The following is a 21,953-nucleotide window of genomic DNA, read 5'->3' as shown; positions in this document are numbered from 1 at the left end:
ATGACCCCCATTATTACATTGTGGACATGAGTTGTGTCAATTTAAGACAGTCCCGGCCCTTTCATGTTGTACCCAGATACATGAGGCAGTTTCATGTAAGGTGCCCTGGAGAGAGAGAGAGAGAGATTGGGAATTGAAACAGGCATTCTACCTCTGAGCTATACCTTGAGCCCTATTTTATTTTAATTTGTAAACAGGTCTCTAAGTTTTAGAGGCCTCACTAAGCTGCTGAGGCTGACCATGAACCTGTGGTCTTCCTGTCTCAGCTGCCCAAGTAAATGTGGGATTTCAAGTGTGTACCACCAAAGCCCAGCTATTGTTTTGTTTTGTTTTGTTGTTTTTATTTTTATTTTTTCAGTACTGGGGATGGAACCCAAGGGCATTCTACCTCCAAGCTATACCCCCATCCCTATTTTTTATTCTTTATTTTGAAACAGGGTCTCACTGAGTTGTGGAGGGCCTCACTAGTAGCTGAGGCTGGCCATGAACCAGGATCTTCCTATCTCAGCCTCCTCAGTGCTGGGATTACAAACGTGCATCACCATGCCTGGCTCCTGTTTTTTATTCTTTATTTTGAAACAGGGTCACTGAGTAGCAAAGGGCCTCACTAAGTTGCTGAGGCTGTCCATGAACCATCATCCTCCTGCCTCAGCCTCCCAAATGCTGGGATTACAAGTATGCGCCATCATGCCCCACTTGTGAGACCCTGTTTCTAAATAAAGAATAAAAAATAGGGCAGGGGCTGTAGCTCAGAGATCAAATGACTCTGGGTTCCATCCCTGGACCCGCCAAAAAAAAAATAGAGCTGGGGGTATTGCTCAGAGGTAGAATGCCTCTGGGTTCCATCCCTAGTACCTAAAAAATAAAATAGGAGCTGGAAATGGTGGCACACGTTTGTAATCCCAGCATTTGGGAGGCTGAGACAGGATCCCAAGTTCATGGCCAGCCTCAGCTATTTAGTGAGGCCCTCTGCAACTTAGTGAGACCCTGTTTCAAAAATAAAGAATAAAAATAGGACTGGAGGATTAGATCAGAGGTAGAATGCCCCTGGGTTAAACCCTCATTACCTAAATAATAAAATAGAGCTGAGATGCAGCTCAGAGGCAGAATGCCCTTGGTTTCAATCCCAATATCTATAACTACGTGCCTCTCTTCTCTCTCTCTCAAACACACAGACACACACACACACACTAAAAAGGAGAAAAAAAAACAAAGGAAAAGCAGGGTTTAGAATCCTGCCAAATTATCACTCAGCCCTGGTGTATCTCATTTCTATTTGTTTTGCTACACAGTACCTTTTTTCCTTTTTGTTTTTGGTGGTGCAGGGGGTTGAATCCAGAAACATTCCAACCCCGAGCTACACCCCAGCCTATTATTTTTTTATTTATTGTTATATTTTGTGGTGCTGAGAGTTGAACACAGAGGTATTCTACCTTCTAACTATTTTTTATTTGGAAACAGCCTTGCTATGTTGCTGAGGCTGGCTTTGAACTGGCAATCCTGTCTCGGCCTCCCAATTACTGAGATTTCAGGCATGCACCACCACGCCCAGCCCCCCTCCCCCAGTGGCATTTTGGCTTGTACTGGGGATTGAATTTAAGGACGTTCTCTCAGGGCTTCATTCCCAGCCCTTTTTTACTATTTTTTTCTTTTTGTGGTACCAGGGATTGAACCCAGAGTCATTCTACCTTTGAGCTATTCCCCCCCACATACCTGCAGCCCTATTTTTTATTCTTTATTTTGAAACAAGGTCTTACTAAGTTTTGGAGGACCTTGTTAAGTAGCTGAGGCTGACCACAAACCTGTGATCCTCCTATATCAGCCTCCCAAGTACTGGGATTACAAGCATGTACCACCATGCTCGGCTCCCAGCCCTATTTTTAATTTTTGATTTTGAGACAGGTCTCACTATTATGTTGCTGAGGGCTTCATTAAATTGCTGAGGCAAGCCCCAAGCCTGGGATCCTTCTGTCTCAACCTCCCAAGTCCTAGAGTAACAGGTAAATGCCACTACACCCAGCAAAAATATAGTCTTTTAAGTAGAGGCTTATATTCCAAATTTGCATTTGACTATGACAGTTTTTACCCTACCATGTAAACACTTCGTAAATACCATTTTCAGTGGCCCAGTTTAAAACATATGCTCAGGGCCGGGCGTGGTGGCGCACGCTTGTAATCCCCACGGTTGGGAGGCGGAGACAGGAGGATCAGGATCACGCAGGTTCGAAGCCAGCCGCTGGCGTAAGAGACCCTGTTTCAAAAATATAAAATAGGTCTGGGAGTGTAGCCTGGAGGTAGAAGGGCTTCCAGGAACCCCAGTACCACCAAAAATAAAATAAAATAAATAAAAAAAAATATGCCCAGTGGACACAGCTGCTTATTTATAAAGGATCTCTTGAGTTCATGAGTATGTTGTTCCTTGCTTACGCAGGAATTTAAAGCCAGTTAGTGTGCAAAGCAATATTTAGAAGATGACGTGAATGCTCTAATTTTGATATACATTATTATGGACAGATGACTACTCCAGAAAATAACCCTGATTTGGGACAATGTAAGCTGGCTTGCCATTTCCTGAAATGAGTAATGTAGCTCCTGCCATAGAAACGGTTAGTAAGCTGTTAGAGAACAGTCATCCAACGCCAGATCCGCAGAGGCAGATATCCTCTTCCCATCGTGACCAATGGGTAATAGAAATGAGCAAGACAGGATTTTGAGGCTGTGGTCAGTCATCAGCAAACTAAGAACATGGGTGAACGCGCGGTGCCCTGCCATGGCTTACTCAGTCCAGAGTTGGGGTTTGGAGATAGCTCTGCAAGTCTGAAGTCAGGATTGGAGCCAGGCATGGTTTTGCACGCTTGTAATCCCAGTATTCAGGAGGCTGAGATGGGAGGATCACAGTTTGTGGACAACCTCTGATGCTTAATGAGGAGGCCCTTTGCAACTCAGTAAGACCCTGTTTCAAAATAACAAAAAGTGGGGCTGAGGGTGTATCTCAGAGGTAGAGTGCCCCTGGGTTCCATCCCCTGTACTACAAAAAAAAAGTCAGGATTGGTCAAATTCAGAGGAAAACAGACTCATGAGGTCCAGTCAAAATTGTAATTTCTTAAATTGTAATAACTACAAAATAGGGTGACTTCAAGAAACATTCTTGCTGGAAATGGTGGTACACACTTGTCATCCCAGTACTTGGGGAGGCTGAGACAGGATTGCTAATGACTGCTACCATTGCCAACCTCAGCTACTTAGACCCTGTTTCAAAATAATGAGAAATGGGCCAGGCATGGTGGCGCATGCTTGTAATCCCAGCATTCGGAAGGTTGAGATAGGAGGATCATGGTTTGCAGACAGCCTCAGCCACTTAGGACCTTTGGAACTCAGTGAGACTCTGTTTCAAAATAAAGAATAAAAAATAGGGCTGGGGTGTTGCTCAGAGGTAGAATGCCCCTGGGTTCAATCCCCAGTAGCATAAAAAAGAAAGAAAAGAAACATTCTACCTTGCATTAGAAGTCAGTTTTAGTGAGTGAAAAGCAAGGTGAAGGAAATCCTGTGGGTAATATATTAGTATTGTCATTGAAGAGGGACAGGTTCGTCTCCATGGGAAAATGCCTGCACATCACACCCGTTCCAGCAGCCTGGTGGGGCTGTCTTCCTCTGCTGTGGTCAGTGGTATAGAGTGGGACAGATCTCTGATGTCTCCTCTGCAGCCACTTTCCTGCTGCTGAGGCGCTTTCCTGATGTTTAATTAGGCCCCAGCTTCCTACACATGCAGGCATTCCTGGATTGAATTTCCAAGCACAGCTCTTCCAGCTCTCATCAGGGAGACATCCTGTTCCCTCTGGAGCCTCCTACAGAGAACTAATCCCATCCATCGTGTGCATTTGAAGGGTTTAACTTACAGAGGGCAGTATGGTTTCCAAATTCCAGGGATGTCACCCTGAGGACCTTAGGTACCGATTACAGAGCTGATCACTTAGTCACAATCCGAGAGGAGCTGCAGCTCACCTGGCAGGCAGATGGGGCTGGGAATGGTGTGGGGAATAGGCTGTGCAGCCTCATGGCTCCTTGGCAAGTTCTGCAAGCTCTGGGAAGCTTTGCCTTTACCCAGAACTGTTGCTACAATAGATTTTGGACTTGAGGCCACGGAGCCTGTACTATATACACAGTAGATAACTTGAGACCAACCCTTAGTTATGAATATGTTCATAAAGATGGCAAGGCTCAGTATTGTCCCAAGAAGTCTTTACGTGGTCATATATATTGATTGGATCATTGTCCCATAATTCTTATCTAAAAATGTTTTCTTAATCATTCCAGCAGCAAGTTCAACTCCTTGCAAGCAGGTGGGGTGCACCTCCAAAGCAAACACTCATAATCAGTTTCTCCCCACCCTCGTGAGGACTATCTCATGGGTCACATGCATCCCCTACCTTGGGACTTCACACAGGCCTGGTTTCTGCTACGCGCATAGTCTGTCACACCAGATCCAAATCCCTGCTCAGGTACAGTGGCAACTTCAGCCTGAGCTGCTGCGGAGCTCATCAGTTTTCCAAAGGCATTCCCACCGCCATCTCTGTTCACCAGCAATAGTCACATCTGATCCTGGTTATCCTTACGATTCCCACCTTTCAGCCAGGAAACCAAAGGCATGTGGGGTTTGGGAAGTTACATGGGTGCCCTAAGGTGGAACCCAGACCTGGGAAGTTCAAGCCTACACTCTCATACCTGCTGAACTGACCCCTGGGGAGAACACAGTGTTGCTGAAAAAAGGATTTTCCCCAAATGCTATGCGGTCAGGACACCAGTGTCTATTTTTCCCACTTACTACCTTGCAGGGTGTGCCCCCGAAGCCCTGCATCGCTAGGGTGAAAACCAGTTACAGAACAGGGCTCTGTACTAGAGGAGAGGAGGGTGGAGTCGTGCCAGGGCTAACTTTTAACAGGCAGGGCTGGGCTGGATGTTCCTTCCTCTTCTGCCTTCAGAGAGGGAGACAGAGTTGGCCTGCAAGTCCTTCCATTCTTTCCATCATTTTCCTCTTCCATATTCCTTGCTGTACCTTTTATCTTTTTTTTTTCTTGCGGTACTAGTGATGGATCCCAGGGGTATTCTACCTCGGAGCAATATTATTTATTCTTTATTTTGAAACAGGGTCTCACTGAGTTGCAAAGGGCCTCACTAAGTAGCTGAGGCTGTTTGTGAACCGCAATCCTCCTGTCTCAGCCTCCTGAATTGCTGGGGTTACAAGCATGCGCCACCATGCCCAGCTCTCCCTTTCTCTTTCATACACATACATGTCCCTGCTCTTTCTCTTTCATACACATACACATACAACTTTATTGTTCATACTAATTTATTATTTAGAGCAAAGGATTTCCTCCCATAAAAAATGATTTTGTAGCTGAGTATGGTGGCCCACACCTGTGATCACAGTACTTGGGAGGCCAAGACAGGAGGATCACAGGTTTGAGAACAGCCTCAGCAAGTAGTGAGACTCTTCAACCTAGTGAGACCTGTTTCAAAATAAAAGGAAATAGTGCTGGGGGTATAGCTCAGAGGTAGAATGCCCCAGGGCTCACTCCCCAGTACTACAAAGAAATTTATGTGTGGGTGTGAGGTAGAGCCGTAAGCAATGTAGACGAGATGGCTCTTCACAAAGTCCATGAGGAAGACAGAAACCAACTCAATACTATAACACATCGGAACAGTGCTGTGAAGGGCTGGCTGAGAAGACTTCATTTGGTGCTACTGGGGGTGGAACCCAGAGGCTTTCTACCTCCGGGCTATACTCCCAGACCTATATATATATATATATATATATATATATATATATATATATATATATATATATTTTTTTTTTTTTTTTTTTTTTTTTTTTTTTGGAAACAGAGTCTCACTAAGTTGCTGGAAGCCTCACTGAGTAGCTGAGGCTGGCTTCGATCCCGTGCGATCCTCCTATCTCAGCCTCCCAAGCGCGGGGATTACAAGCGTGCGCCACCACGCCCGGCCCAGAAGACTTCATTTGGATGAAGGGGACATCGAAGAGGAGCTTACTGGTAAAGACCTGAAGGATGGGTAGGCATTAGGAAGCCAAATAGCCAAGGGTCCAAACTTTGCAGACACCAGAGCCTAAGGGAAGCAAAGTGGTTGCTGGACCTGTCTGGAAGCTCCCTTGACGTCAGGCTCTCTGTTGTCCTTAGTGTGTGGCTGGGGGTGGAGTATGCCCCTTTGCAGTCACACTGCTATAGGCAAGTAGGGAAAAAGTGTTCCAGACTAAAGAATAACAATGTGCAGAGGCCCAGAGCAGGAAAGAGTTTAGCCTCTTCCAATAAGTGATGAGAGGCCAGGGCTGCCCAACCAGGGACCAAGGAGGAGAGAGGGCGGCCGGGGCTGGAGAGGCCACTGATGCTGGTTCTCACAGTGCCAGGATTATCCCAGGTTGAACTAGAGGGAGATGCATCGGAAACTGACCTGCTCTAGTATGAATCCCCGCTCCTGTACTGGAGACTGAACTCAGTGGTTCTCAACCACTGAGTTATATTCCCAATCCTTTTTATTTTTTATTTTGAGACAGGATCTTGTTAAGTTGCCCAGGCTGGCTTTGATCATCCTGCCTGAATCTCCCAAATAGCTGGGATTACTGGTGTACACCACTGTGCCTGGTTTAGTTTTTGAGACAGGGTCTTGCTGAATTGCCCATGCTGACCTTAAACTTGTCCTCAACCCACCTCAGTCTCCAGAGTAACTGGGATTACCAGCATGGGCTACTGTGCCCCATATCACTTGGGTGGTGGCACACACTTGTAATCTCGGTATTTGGGAGGCTTGAGACAGGAGGATCACAAGTTCGTGGTCAACCTCAGCAATTGTGAGGCCCTCCACAACTGAGACTCTGTTTCAAAATAAAGAATAAAATAGGTGTAGCTCAAAGGTAGAATGTCCCTAGGTTCAATCGCCAGTACAGCAAAATATAAAAAAATAGCCAGGTGTAGTGGTACACACTTGTAATCCCATTACTGGGAGACTGAGACAGGAGGATTGCAGGTTGATGGACAGCCTCAGTAATTTAGTGAGGCCTAACTTACACCCTGTTTCAAAATCCCAAGTACTGGCCAGTCGTGGTGGCACACGTTTGTAATCCCAGCATTCAGGAGGCAGAGACCAGAGGATCGCAGTTGCAGTTTACAGACAGCCTCAGCTACTTGGCAAGGCCCTTCGCAAATCAGTGAGACCCTGTTTCAAAAATAAAGAGATAGCCGGGCGTGGTGGCGCACACTTGTAATCCCAGCATTTGGGAGGCTGAGACCGGAAGATTGCAGTTCGTAGCTACCCAGTGAGGCTCACCGCAACTCAGTGAGACCCTGTTTCAAAATAAAGAATAAAAAACAGGGTAGGGGGTGTAGCTCAGAGGTCAGATGCCCCTGGGTTCCATCCCCAGATCCACAGAAAAACAAAAGAAAAAGAGACTAAAAAATAGGGATGGGAGTGTAGCTCAGAGGTACAATGCCCCTAGGTTCCATCCTCAGTACAAAAAAAAAAAAAAAAAAAAAATCCCAAGTACCATACCTCTGAGCTACATCTCCAACCCTTTCTGGTTTTTGTTTTGAAACAGGTTCTCATTAGGTTGTTGAGAATTTTCTTAAATTGCTGGGAATGGTCTTGAACCCACGATCCTCCTGTTTCTTTCTCCCAAATACTAGGATTACAGGTGTGTGCCAACAGCTTTCCTATCTCTTTTTTGGGAGGAAGGGGAACTGAGGATTGAACCTAGGGGCATTCTACCTCTGAGCCATACATAACCCCAGTCATTTTTTTTTTTTTTTTTTTTTTTTTTGGTGGTGATGGTGGGAATTGAATCCAGGAACATTGTACCTCCAAGCTATAACTGCAGACTGATTTTATTTTTTATTTGGAAACCATGTCTTGCTAAGTTGCTGAGGGCCTCAACTGACTTTGAACCTACTACAATCCTTCTGTTTCAGTCTCCCAAGTACTGAGATTACAGGCATGTGCCACCATGCTCAGCTCCCTATTTTACTTTTATTTATTTATTTATTTATTTATTTATTTATTTATTTATTTACAGAACTGGGGATGGAACCCAGGGGCATTCTACCTCCAAGCAACACTCCCGGCCCTATTTTTTTTTTATTCTTTATTTTGAAACAGGGCCTCACTGAGTTGCAAGGGGCCTCGCTAAACTGAGGCTGGCCGCAAACCGCCATCCTCCTGTCTCAGCCTCCCGAATGCTGGGATTGCAAGCGTGCACCACCACGCCTGGTTTAATGACCACAGTTTCATGTGCTAGAAATGTGGTCCCCAATGCAGCAGTGTTGAAAGGTCCGGCCTCAGGGAGGTGGCTGGGTCAGGAGAATGGCTGAGGGCGTGGCCTTGTCACAGAGAAGTTCTCTCTGGCAAGCCGCTCTGTCTTGCCATATTATGGGCTGGCCTCCACCATATCAGGATGCAGCAAGCCAGCAGGCCGGCCCTCACCAGAGGCCCTGCAAATGGCTCACCAACGCTGGGGCACTTCTCGGCCTCCAGACCAGGAGCTAATGAACCTCTGTTGTTCATAAATCATCTGGTCATAACACCAGAAAATGGACTAAGGCTACTGAAGGACACTGTGGTGGTAATGAGAGAAGAAGAAAAGTAAAAGAAAATTACATGGTAGTAACATAAATAATAGTAACTGTCATTATTATAATAACTACCTTTTCCAGAATTGCTCCAGTTCAGAACCACTGAGTTAGGGTGATCAGATGCCCTGGGGCGCTCAGTGCTAACACTAGAAGAGTGCGGGCAAGTGGGGATGGGTGGTCACCCGGACTAGGCTCCTACCTGCTGGCTGTGTGAGCGTGGGCTGGTCACCGTACTCCCCCATGCCTCCTTATGGAGAATCTCTCCAGAGATCATGAGATCTAACACATTTCATTTGTTTTGTTTTTCAGTACTACTTGCATTGAACCCAGTCTCACACATGCTAGGCAAATACTGATGTACATCTCAGCCCGATTTTATTTGAAGCAGGGTCTTGCTAAATTGCCCAGGCTGGACTGGACTTGTGATCCTCCTGCCTTAGCCTCCTGGGATTATAGGCCGGCACCACTGGGCCCAGCTCATACATTGGTTTTTTTTGTTGTTGTTTTTTGTTTTTTGTTTTTTGTTTTTTATGGTGGTACTGGGGGTGGAACCCAGAGGCTTTCTACTTCCGGGCTATACTCCCAGACCCATTTTATATTTTATTTGGAAATAGGGTCTCACTAAGTTGCTGAGAGCCTCACTAAGTAGCTGAGGCTGGCTTCGAACCCGTGCGATCCTCCGGTCTCAGCCTCCCAAGCGCGGGGATTACAAGTGTGCGCCACCATGCCCAGCTCATACATTGGTTTTGAGATTAAAATGGAACATATGCACAAGGCACTAAGCTCAGTGTGTGGTACATAATAAAGACAAATAAGCATTAGGTATTATTGTCTAAATTCTTATCTAGTTCAGCCTTGTGAGGGATGTTCCCTTCAGAAGACAGTAGTTATTTCTATTTAAACATATACTCCATTTTATCCACAGATTTATATAATAAATATAGTATGCAGCAAAATTGCTAGAAACAAATTATTAAAATCATACAAGCTGGGCGTGGTGGTGCACGCTTGTAATCACAGCATTCAGAAGGCTAACACAGGAGGATCACGGTTCCTGAGCAGCCTCAGCTACTTAGTGAGGCCCTTTGCAACTCAGTGAGACCCTGTTTCAAAATAAAGAGTAAAAAAATAAGCCAGGCATGGTGGCACACGCTTGTAATCCCAACATTTGGGAGGCTGAGACCAGAGGATCGCGGTTCACGGACAGTGAGACCCTCTGTAACTTAGACCCTGTTTTAAAATAAAAGAATAAAAAGCAGTGCAGGGGGTGTAACTTGGAGGTCAAATGCCCCTGGGTTTCATCCCCAGACCCAAAAATTAAAAAAAAAAATAAAAGAATTTAAAAAAATAGGGCTGGGGCTATATCTCAGAGGTAGAAAGCCCCTGGGTTCCATCTCTAGTACCGTAAAAAAACCAAACAACAACAACAAAAAATACAGGCTAGGGATGTAGCTCAATGGCAGAGCATTTGCCTGGCATGCCCAAAGACCTGGACTCAATCCCTAGCACTGGGAAATATAAAAACAAAACTTGAGTGTCCCGTTGCATGCCTGCAATTCCCATAGTTGGAGGACTGCAGGTTCAAGACCAGCAACTTAAGTGAGATCTTAGCAACTCAGAGAGACTGTGTTTCAAAATAAATAAAAGGCTGGAGGTGGCCGGGCGTGGTGGCGCACGCTTGTAATCCCCGCGCTCGGGAGGCGGAAACAGGAGGATCTCGCAGGTTCGAAGCCAGCCGCGCTGGCTTAAGAGACCCTGTTTCCAAATAAAAATATAAAATAGGTCTGGGAGTGTAGCCTGGAGGTAGAAGGGCTTCCAGGAACCCCAGTACCACACACACACACAAAAAAAGGCTGGGGGTGTAGTTTGGAGGTAGGATGCCCCAGTGTATGCATGAGTGTGCGTGCGCATACACACACACACACACACACACACACACACACACACACACACACACACACACTAGAGAAGAATGGACGTAAATCAAGGCTGACAAGTTTGAGAAGTGTGCCTTCAGAAGGCAAGACAGGGGCATAGCTTCCTTGGGGCTAGGGCCAGCAGACTCTTCCTCCCCCATCAGAACAGCTTGGGCGTTGTCAGGTGTTTTTAATATATCCATTTTGTAGAGGAGGAAACAGGAAGAAGTAAGGGAAGTGCCCCAGTCCTCCTGTCAGCTTTGTCCGGGTCAGCTGTGGGAGGACCCTGGGGAGAGGCTAGAAGTGCTGGGCCTGGACTCCACAGCGCTCTTGCTGAGCCAGCACCCCAGAGCCCGACTAGCCGTGGGTTTTCAGTTTGTGTGAGCACACAAGGAAGCCTGTGGCCCAGGGGGAGCTGCTGCTCCAGCACCCAGGTGCTACAGAAATAAGAGCCACATCCTAGCTTGCTGACTCCCAACCTAGTGCTCCCTTCCCAGGCTGGTCGGGATGACGCGGGGTGGGGGGCTAGGGCCCATGAGCTGCTCACCAGGCCTAGTGTAAAAATGAACTTAGTGCCCTCGAGGCTGCATTGCCTAATGGGCAGGTAGTTGGGGAGAGGGTCATATTTCCCAGGTGAGGTCTTATGGTACCTCTATGGATGTGATCTGCGCTGTCTCCCCAGGTCACCTGAAGGGATCTGAAATGGGAAAGAAAAGGCCTCAAAATGTGCTTGTGAGCCGGGCATGGTGGCACAGCCCTTAACTCCAGTACTTGGGAGGCTGAGACAGTAGGATCACAGGTTTGTGGCTAGCAAAGCCTCAGGTGTGCACACTCAGGTGCTTTAACTGAAGCGACCTGCCCTCTCTAGGAGAAACACCCCAAGTGCGGGGATTACAAGCGTGCGCCACCACGCCTGGCTCCCCATTTGCTTTTTATCTCTATGGTTATACCTATTCTGAATAGTTCATATAATTGGAATTCTACAATATGTGACCTTTCGTGTCTGGCTTCTTTCACTTAACATAATGTTTATAGAGTAAGGCTGTAGTATGTGTCAGTACTTTGTTCTTTTTACGGCTGAATAATATGGCATTGTATGAATATACCACAATTTATTTAATTTTTCATCCGCTGATGGACCACAGCACAGAATTTGTCCTTTTTTGAATGTGAACATCCCTAAGAGTACCTCTGCTCCCTAGATCTAACTGAATTCCAGCATCACTTTCAGGGACCACATGATAATCCTCCCAGAATATTGCATCCCTAATTTTATGGATTAGGAACCAGAGGCAAAGAAGGATGGTGTTGAGAAGACTCCCATCCAGGTGAGATTTCAAGCCATATCACCTCAGCGAGCTTCTCATCTCTGAGTGCAGATAAGGTAAAACATGGTCCACGTGGCAGGCCGACCTGGGGAGGATTCAGATGATGCAGAAACCCCTTTAATCCTGTATTCTTCCCTGGGCGTTTCTGAATGCTCTCAGTGTGTCTTTCCAGGCAGGCAGCCAGTGTGCCAGGCACACAAGCTCTCACTGCTCCCCTTTTTGATACCTTCTCATTACTTTTAATTGCATCTGAGACTCTGGCATCTTGTATTTTGCTTCCTAATCCAGGGCATTTCTCCACCTCCCACTGGTCCAGCAAAGCACTTCCCTCTCTCAGCGCTCTCAAGAGGAGTGCCCCCCGAAAATGGAGCAGGTCTCCTGTAATGCATTCATCTCTATAATGAACACTATAATATCCACGGCTAGGCATATTTACATAGCAATCTGCACACAAAGGCAACGTTACAAAGGGAAGGGTTTTTTCTTTTCTTTTCTTTTTTAAGAATGCCATCTCAAAGCTCCATTTCCTATAGTAGTAAGAACAAGATTGGAATTACCCTGACAGGAAGACAAAACAACTTCGAGGGATGCTGGGTTAGAGACAATAGCTTTGCCAGACCCATTAATGTTTAAAGTCAATGGAGCATAAAACTGCTTTTCTCTACTTACAGCCAGGGCATCATCTTACAGAGGGGAAGGGGGGGGGGTTACCATTTTAACTCTACTGAAATCCATAAGCCCTCCCCCAATTTTTATTCCTCTTGAAATTCTCCAGTAAGTATCATCAGAATGAAAATGAGACTGTCTCTCTCTGGGGGGAATGGCTTCCAGTCCTCATCAGTAGAGCCTGTGAAGAGCCCTCCACAGTGATGGAGGAGGGAGCTGCCTGCTGGGAAAAGTTCCCTCATCCAAACCTGCAGAACTAGTTGCAATGACACACACCTCAGAGTCCAGGCTGCCTGCAGGAAGGCCCTAAACAATCCCAGGTCAGGGCGGGCAGGGGGCAGCACTGGCAATGGCCTTCAGGATAGACTTTACTTAGTGGGCTGCTGGGGGAACCTTCATCATTAATATATTAGCTGTTTCCCTGGGGGAAGAGCTGGAATTGAGCCAGGCCTCTGTTAGTAAACCACTGGACCTAATCCCATGGTACATTTGTGTAATGCCTGACAAAGCCCGTTCCCATTATCTCATTTGATCCTGAAAACAATCCTCAGAGGGAGGCAGGGCAGGGATTATTTTTTTCCATTTTACAAGCAAAAACACTTGTAAACTGATTAGCCAAGAGTCCCACACCCAGGATGTAGCCGGAAGGAGACTTGAATCTTGGTCTTTGTACAACCTGTTCAGGGTTCATTTGACTCCACACAAGAGAATGATCAAAATATTCCCAGCCCCACCCAGTCCTCACAACCACCAGTTTAACCAGATACTGGGAACTCAAAAAGACAGAGCACCAGTGTATACTACCTACATACCTCTGCCCTGGCTGGCCCGCTCTCTGGAAGAAAAAAAAAGAATTTCATCTACTCCCCCTGCACTAAAGACCAAAATTAATCCCAGATGGATCTGAAAAAATAAGTCATTAGGAAATCTAAAGAAAATAGAACTGAATATTTAATAACTTTCTGGAGGCAAGGAGAATCTAAATTTAGCATCATGTTAGAAGTCTCAAAGGAAGGGAATTTATAGAGCTGATTAGCTGATTATATTAAAATTTGTCAAGTTTTACTGGGAAAAAAATGACTGTACAGAGCCATCAGAAAATGTGAAGAAATATTTGTAGTAAAATATGAAAACAGGATTCATGCAAATTCATAAGGGAAAAAAAACCTCTATAGAAAAAACTCAATAAAGAACAATTTACAAAACCAAACGTGGTTGGTTAACAAACATTTAGAAGACTCCTCTAGCTAAAATCAAAGACATGCAAGCTAAAGGGAGATATCAATTTCACCTATGAAGTTAAAAATTCAGTCAGTAACATTAAAATTATACCGAAGGTGCAAAGAGCAACACATCACACATTAATGATCGAATACATCTATCCAATTCTTAAAAAGTGACTGTGTATATTTGTCAAAACTCTTCAAATATAAGCCATATATATCCTTTGACCTAATATTCTACTCTTGGGACTCTGCTCTAGGGATCATTTACATGGGAAAGTTTTATGGACAAAGATACAAGTCACATTATTTACAACGGTGAAATTAGGCAACCGGCAAACGTTAAAGGAATTTAAACGATTACAGGCATTTAGTGGAAATTCGTGCGATCGTTAAAATGTTTTCCAAGTGCAAGCAACAACACGAAAAATGCTTATGATGTAATACGAAGTAAAAATGCCTACAACAATATACGCGGGGCTGTTTGCACAACACGTTCTTAGAGAAAGAAAAAAGCCTAGAGGAGGAACTAAGAACAACCCGATCCATGTTGGAGTCCCGTGATCATGAGAAATGTATTCTAACCCTTATATTTCTATTTGAACATAAAGGAAAAAAATAGACACAGTGCCAGGCGGCGGTGCTGGCTTTCCTCGCGATGCGCCCGCGGGCTAAGGACGGGGAGGGAGGGAGGGGAGCCTCGCGGACCCCACCTCCCGCGGCTCCGCGCGCCCCAAGTGTCCCCCCGTCACCCCAACCCCGCCGCCCCTCCCCCGCCGGCGGCCACTGCGGGTGCGCGGCGGGCGGGGCCGACACGTGGGGGGAGCCGGCGCCGCGGGGCGGGGCGAGGCGGTGGGTGTGTCCGTGAGTGGACGGCACCAACTGCGGCCGCTCGAGGGGGGCGCCTGCCCATGCCGCGCGAGGGGGCCGCCGGGGGCCGGGGGCCGCGCCCACCGCCCGGGGCCCGGGGTGGACCCGCGGCGCGCCCCGACCCCACCAGGCGCCGGCCGCAGCCCTGCGCTGCCCGCGGCGACCCGGGCCCCGCCCCAGCCCGCGCCCCCCGGCCCCGCGCGGTGGTAGGGCCCGCGTACGTCACCCATTGTTTACAAATCAACCCGAGCCGGCAGGATCCCGGCTCCCGCGGCTGCAGGCGCGCGGCGCGACTGCCCGGCCGGCCCGGCTCCGCGTCCCCGCCCCGGCCCGGCCCGGCCCGGCCCCCCGCCGCCCCGAGCCCGCCCGGCCCGAGCCCCGGCGACGCCGACAGCCCGCGCGCCCGGCGGGGGCCATGCCGTGCCGGAGGGAGGAGGACGAGGACGCCGGCGAGGAGGCGGAGGGGGAGGAGGAGGAGGAGGACGGCAGCTTCCTCCTGCTGGAGCAGTCGGTGACGCTGGGCGGCTCGGGCGAGGTGGACCGGCTGGTGGCCCAGATCGGCGAGACGCTGCAGCTGGACGCGGCGCACGACGGCCCGGCCTCCCCGGGCGCGCGCCCCGGGCCGCCGCTGCAGCCCCCGCGGGCCCCGGCGCCGGCGGACAAGGCCCGGGCCCCGGCGGTGCCGCTGCTGCCGCCGCCGGCGTCGGCCGAAGCGGGAGGCCCGGCGCCCCCGGGGGCCCTGCGCTGCGCCGTGGGGGAGCGCGGCCGCGTGCGGGGCCGGGCTGCGCCCTACTGCGTGGCCGAGCTCGCCGCCGGCCCCAGCGCGCTGCCCGGGCCGTGCCGGCGGGGGTGGCTGCGCGGCGCCGCGGCCTCCCGGCGCCTGCAGCAGCGGCGGTGGACCCCAGCCGGGACTCGCGCCGGCGAGGACGACCCGCACCGGCTCCTGCAGCAGCTCGTGCTCTCGGGGAACCTCATCAAGGAGGCGGTGCGCAGGCTCCAGCGCGCGGTCGCCGCGGTCGCGGCCACCAGCCCCGCGGGCGGCCCTGGGCCCGGGAGCGGCCGCAGCGGACCGGACCCCGTCGCCCTGCAGACCTCGGGCGCCTGGCTCTGACCCAGGCTCCCCGAAGGAGGAAGAGGACGCGCCGCGCAGATCGGAGCGCTCTGCCCCATCAGCCCCGAGCCGGAGCCGCTGCCCCCAACGTGTTGGGGACGGCCTCGGCTTCGGGGAGGCGCTGGAAGAGAGCGCAGGCCGAGAGGTTACCGGCCCTGAAGAGCCTGTCGAGAAAACTTAAGAGCTTGGAAAAATGCGCGGGCCGGGGGGCCTCCGTGTCGCATGAAAATTGCCCCTGCCGCCCAGGGCCAAGGACCTAGGAAGAACTGGGGGAACTATGGCAGCTACTTGCATTGATTTGTACCTGACTCAGCCCGTGGGGGCCTCGTGTTCGTGGATTGTTTGGACAGGGCTCGGAGGGGCGGGGATCGCGAGGGCTTTTAAACACTACTTGAAATCTAGTGATACGCATACATTTTCTGGTTACTTTATGGTGGAGGAGCTTACTGAAAATGGTGCTATAATTGCTGTGCAAAGAAATTCTGGAGTGAAGAAGAGTGTAAAATCTTGGCACTGGGTCGGTCGGCATTGCCCTGTTTCTCCCACTTAATTAATGGCCGGTGGAGTTGGGAGAAGGGAACTGGAGGGAGGTGGAGAATGTCAAAGGTTTGGAGTGTCGAATTTGATTGTGGACTTTTTAATGACTTGACCTTGCCACCCGCAGTTGAAGGTCACTTTGCTGTAAGTGAGAGGCTGTGGGGTTCCTGGGAGAGCTAACTCAGCCCGGGTGTCGTTTTCTTTCTCTTTCTCCAAGAAGAGCCCTGTCTGCTTTGCCACCGCTTGGAGTCTCCCGAGGACTCACAGGCTTAGAGAGCGACGTGTTGGGAGAGTTAGTTGCTTTTTCTGTGCTTTCCTCTTTCCAGAACTCCTCCTCTTGCAAGGCCACCCATTCTTGGCCATGCCACCGGCTTTCTCAGAAACGGTCATAAACAATCTCCTGTCCTCCCAACCGACCTTTCTTATCCCGCCCTTTCTGTGGGGTTGGATGAGCGCCCTGGACGCTTTACTGCTCTGCCCGGGCCTGGAGTGGTGGGCCTGAGCCTCTGCCTGTTCCTTACCCACACGGTTTCTTTCCTCCTGCCTGCCACCTCTTCTTTGTGAGTGACTGGAACCGTTTTTGTTTTGTTTTGTTTTGTTTAAATGTGACTCTCCTCTGGGAGAAAACGCTGGCTTTGCCCTTGTGAAACTTGACGGCGCTTTAGTAAGGTGCCACCCCCAACTTTAAGGTAGCTATAAAACAATTTTTTTAAAGATTCAATGGCTTGTTCATCCTCCAGATGTAGCTATTGACGTACACTTCGCAACGGAGTGTCTGAAATTGTGGTGGTCCTGATTTATAGGATTTCTTAACATGTCTGCTAAATAAATCTGGTTTTTGTTTTGGAGCATGGTTTGGCTTTTTGGTGGGAAGTGGGGGAAGGAAAGATAGGTCATTGGGGCAACTAGGAGGGCCTGGGGACAGAGTGGAGCCAGTGCCGCTCACCAGTGAATCCTTGTAAAGCTGTGGCACTCAAGTGTGCCTGGTTGGGGCTGCACACAATCAGAAAATTAAGTCCAGGTTTTTAGGTGCTTCTCTGTGGGGTCCCACTCCGTTCGTGAGAAAGAGATGATGTTCCAGAAACAGAGACGCAAGTGACTGGCGGGAGGTGGGTTTTCTCAGAACTTTTTGTGGTGAATAAAGGAGCACACAGGTAAAGCCAGCCTGTTTTTTCACCTTTGAGACTGACCTGGCAGAGCTGTGGCCTGAGGAATGGAAAACAGGGTTTTACAGTGATTTACTTGGTAGTTGTAAAACGCCTTGGATCGAGTAGGCAAGGACGATTTCACCTCAGGAGGTGGTCCCCTCCATAATCCCCCCCCCCACATCCCTGTGGCAGGCGCCCTGTGAGCCCTTCCTGCTTCCTGCCTTTTCAAGGGAAGCTTCCCTGGTACAGCCCAGCTCAGCTCATCAGCCCCTGGGGGACCTCTCCTGCTCTACACTGGTGCGCCCCGGAGCTGCTCACAGCTGTTAGCGCTCAGTTGACTAGAGCGTAACTCAGGCCTGCTGTTCACCAGCTGTGTCATGGCAAGTCACTGCTGTGAGTTCCCTCTTGTCTTATTTATGAAACAGTAATGCTTAAAGTAGTTGGGCCAGGCATGGTGATATACACCTGTAATCCCAGTACTTGGGAGGCAGAAACAGGAGGATCACAGGTTTGAGGCCAGCCTCAGCAACTTAGATCCTATTTTAAAATAATAGCCAGGCGTGGTAGCCCACGTTTGTAATCCCAGTGCTTGGGAGGCTGAGACAGGAGGCCCGTACAGGTTTGAAGCCAGCCTCAGCTACTTAGTTGAGGCTCTCAGCAACTTAGTGAGACCCTGTTTCCAAATAAAATATAAAAATAGGTATGAGAGTATATCCTGGAGGTAGAAAAGCCCCTGAGTTCCACCCTCAGTATCACAAAAAAAAATAATAATAATAAATAGGATCCGGGTGTGGTGACACATGCTTGTAATCCTAGCACTTCGGAGGCTGAGACAGGAGGATCACAGGTTCACAGCCAGCTTCAGCTGCTTAGTGGGGCCCTGTTTCAAAATAAAGAATAAAAAATAGGTCTACGGTTATAACTTGGAAGTAGAATGTCCCTGGGTTCCATTCCCAGTACCGCAAAATAAACAATAAAATAATAAACAGGATTGGGGGTGTAACTTGGAGGTAGAAATACTTCTTCGTACAATCCTAAGTACCAAATAATATAATGTAGTTGGGGGGTTAAATGAGGGCCCAAGGTGTCTGGGAGATTTAAGTGCTTAAAACATAGCTGCTAATTCTTGGCACTACCACATAGCTTCATGTGCCAAAAGGTTGGCATTATTTTTCAACTTTATAGATAAGGACTGTGAGGCTCAGGAAGTTAAGTAATTTGCTTGAAGTTACCACCCTTTCAGTGGTGGATTTTGGATTTGAACCTGGGCAGTCACTTGGCTCTAGGATTTCCTGCTTTCCTCAGTCAGGTCTTTGGGCCATTCTGTACCACCTACAGGAGACCGTTTCTATTTATTTATTGGTACTAGGGATGAACCCAGAACATTCTTTCTCTAATCCCTACCCTTTTCTGTTTTATTTATTTTTTGTGTGGTACTGAGGATTGAACCCATAGACATTCTACTTCTGAGCTACACCCCAGCCCTATTTTATTTTTATTTTATTTATTTATTTATATACTTATTTTTGCAGGTCTGAGGATGGAACCCAGAGGCATTTGACCTCTGAGCTACACGCCCAGCCTGGTTTTTTATTTTGAAACCGGGTCTCACTGAGTTGCAGAGGGCCTCACTTAAGTAGCTGAGGCTATCCGTGGACCGTGATCCTCTGGTTTCAGCCTCCTGAATGCTGGGATTACAACCATGCGCCACCATGCCCAGCACCCTGATATATTTTTAATTTGAAACAGGGTCTCGCTAGATTGATGAGCGTCTTATTACTATCTCAGCCTCCTAAATACTAGGAGTGTACCACCATGCCAGCCTACAAAAGACTTTTTTGTGTATGGTACTGGAGATGGAACCCAGGGACATTCTAACAGCGAGCTACACCCCCAGCCCCATTTTTGTTTTTATTTTTTATTTTGAAACAGCATCTCACTAACTTGCAGAGGGCCTCGCTAAGTAGCTGAGGCTGGCCGAGAACCTGAGATCCTCCTGTCTCAGCCTCCCAAGTACTGGGATTCCATATATGCATGCCTCACCACACCCAGCTACAAGAGACTTTAACACCTTTTCTTCCCTTGTTGGAATTACTGGAGTTCTTCGTGCATCCCATAAACCTTGGCCCAGTAATACTTCAACACAATAGCATCCCCATATTCAAATGTTTCTGGTGAACCAGCCACATATCTTCAAGGTGCTGAGGATCTGGAAAGAAGCAGGATTAGTTGAGGCATCCTGGTAGAACCCATAGTAGATCTGGAGCCTGAGTCAGTCACATGAGGGAGTAGGAGTTGTATAAGAAAGGCACAGATAACACATGGCATGTGCCTGCTTCCTTTAAAACCACGAGTCCTAGCCAGGTGTGACACTCACCTGAAATCTCAGTACTAAGGAGGCCAAAACAGGAGGATCACAGGTTTTCAGGATAGCACATGCTAGCTTAGTGAGACCTTCAGCAACTTACCGAGACCCTATTTCAAACTAAAAAAAAGGGTACTGGGGATGTAGCAATCTCTAGTTAAAAGAAAAGAACCACGGGCTCTCTGTAAGATGAGGACAGGGCCAAGACAGAGAGGTCTCTCCCTGTGCAGATATCCTAGGTGTCTGCAGCCATCCCAGAATAACTCAGGAATTAAATGGGAATGGTGATTGCAGCCAAAGAGAAAAGGTCTAGAAAATCCTGGAATCCAGGTAGAGGAGGAAAGGAAGTGGGTGCCGGCAGGGCAGGCATCCTGGGGGGGGGGGGCACCTTTTACAAGACAGTGGTGGCAGGCAGAATCAGAACTCAGGCTCATAAATGGATCTTCATTGGTGGTCTTGCCTCCTGTCTGAGTCTACCCACATTCCTTTTCCTGGGGGATGGTGAGGATGAAACCTTTGACTCTTATCTGATAGCATGGAGAGCCCTCACAGCTCCAGGTTTTCCTCATCCCAAGCAAGTTCTGAAAATGATTAGATTTGCTAGTCTGTCCCCCACCAATGGCAGGAGGGAAAATGAATGGGGAAAGTATGGTTATTTGTAGATCCAGGCTTGGCCATATACCTCTTCTAATCTGCCAATCCCTCAGGTTAAAACCACAAGCCCATCTTCTATGTGCTCCATAGAATTACTGCCCTGAATACTGTTCCTGTCACCTTGGATGGGACACTGGCCCTGACTGAAAAAATGGTTTTTAGTGGTATGGAGGATAGAACTCAGGGGTATTCTACTGCTGAGGCAAATCTCCAGGTCCATTTTTTTTTTTTTTTTGAAACAGGGTCACACTAAGTTGCTACAACCTTGTTGAGTTGCTGAGGTTGGTCTCGAATCTGTGATCCTCCTGTCTCAGCCTCTAAGTACTGGGATTCCAGGTGTTCATCACCACCTCTGCCCGGAGAACATGTCACCATGCCAGCCAAGAATGGACAGGACTGCAAGTCGAGGTAGTGTTCCTTGAGAAGGTCCTCAGAAGGCTACATGTATTTCAAACTAACAAGGGGAAGCTGGTGTGGTGGCACACACTTGCAATCGCAGTTCTTGGTAGGCCAAAATAAGATGATCGCAGGTAGGTAGACTCAGCGACCTAGTAAGACCCTGTTTAAAAAAAAAAAAAAGAGCTGGTTGTGTATCTCAGAGGTAGAATGCTCTTGAGTTCAATCCCCAGTGGCAGGCAGACAGACAGACAGACAGACAGACACACACACGGTGAAATTCCTTCTGTACAAAATAAAGACAGAAGCCGGGTGTGGTGGTGCACGTTTATAATCCCAGCATTTGGGAGGCTGAGACAGGAGGATCGCGCAGGTTCGAAGCCAGTCTCTGCTACTTAGGCCCTTTGCAACTCAGTGAGACCCTGTTTCAAAATAAAGAATAAAAAATAGGGCTGGGGGTGTGGCTCGGATGTAGAATGCTCTGGGATCCATCCCAACACCACACACACACACACACACACACACACACACACACACACACAGTGAAATTCCTTCTGTATAAAATGTTTGATCTCAAGCCGGGCGTGGTGGTGCACACTTGTAATCCCTGCGCTTGGGAGGCTGAGACAGGAGGATCACATAGGTTCGAAGCCAGCCTCGGCTACTTAGTGAGGCTCTCAGCAACTTAGTGAGACCCTGTTTCCAAAATAAAATATAAATGGGTCTGGGAGTATAGCCCAGAGGTAGCCTCTGGGTTCCACCCACAGTACCACCCCAAAAAAAAAAAAAAAAGTTTGATCTCTCCCACAAGACCCTGCTGGACCCCATTGGGCTGGCTGGCAATGAAAGCGCACACCTAGCTGGCCATGGTCCTCTCCAGTTGCTTGGACTTCAACCACATTCTGTTCCTCACACCCCCCGGCCCCTGCCTCTGATCCAGCCATTGCAAAAAGAACGCCTAGTCTTAAGCCCTGAGCCCGGGCAGGTTGCTGGCAGCTAGGGGGCAAAGGCCATTCCCAAGGTGTTGCAGCTTGGGATGGCACATTTGTAGCGCTCAGCCCAAGAATAACCTTGGCTAGGCTATCCCTAACTCCTTGGATGGG

At 48.6% G+C, this 21,953-nt stretch overlaps 1 protein-coding gene across 1 annotated transcript; it reads left to right on the top strand.

Annotated features, from left to right (window-relative positions):
* Nucleotides 1-15,054: 15,054 nt before the first annotated feature.
* FRAT2 (FRAT regulator of WNT signaling pathway 2) lies at nucleotides 15,055-15,750 on the top strand (the record flags this gene model as incomplete). Its single annotated transcript, XM_080694677.1, has 1 exon — nucleotides 15,055-15,750. One exon carries the CDS (start codon nucleotides 15,055-15,057, stop codon nucleotides 15,748-15,750), a length of 696 nt encoding a protein of 231 aa, XP_080550803.1.
* Between the last annotated feature and the right edge of the window lie 6,203 nt (nucleotides 15,751-21,953).

The sequence above is a fragment of the Muscardinus avellanarius genome, assembly GCF_963383645.1.
Source record: "Muscardinus avellanarius genome assembly, chromosome: 4".
NCBI classification, from domain to species: domain Eukaryota; kingdom Metazoa; phylum Chordata; class Mammalia; order Rodentia; family Gliridae; genus Muscardinus; species Muscardinus avellanarius.
Note: the sequence above shows the minus strand (reverse complement) of the source record. Positions and strands in the feature narration are given on the sequence as shown.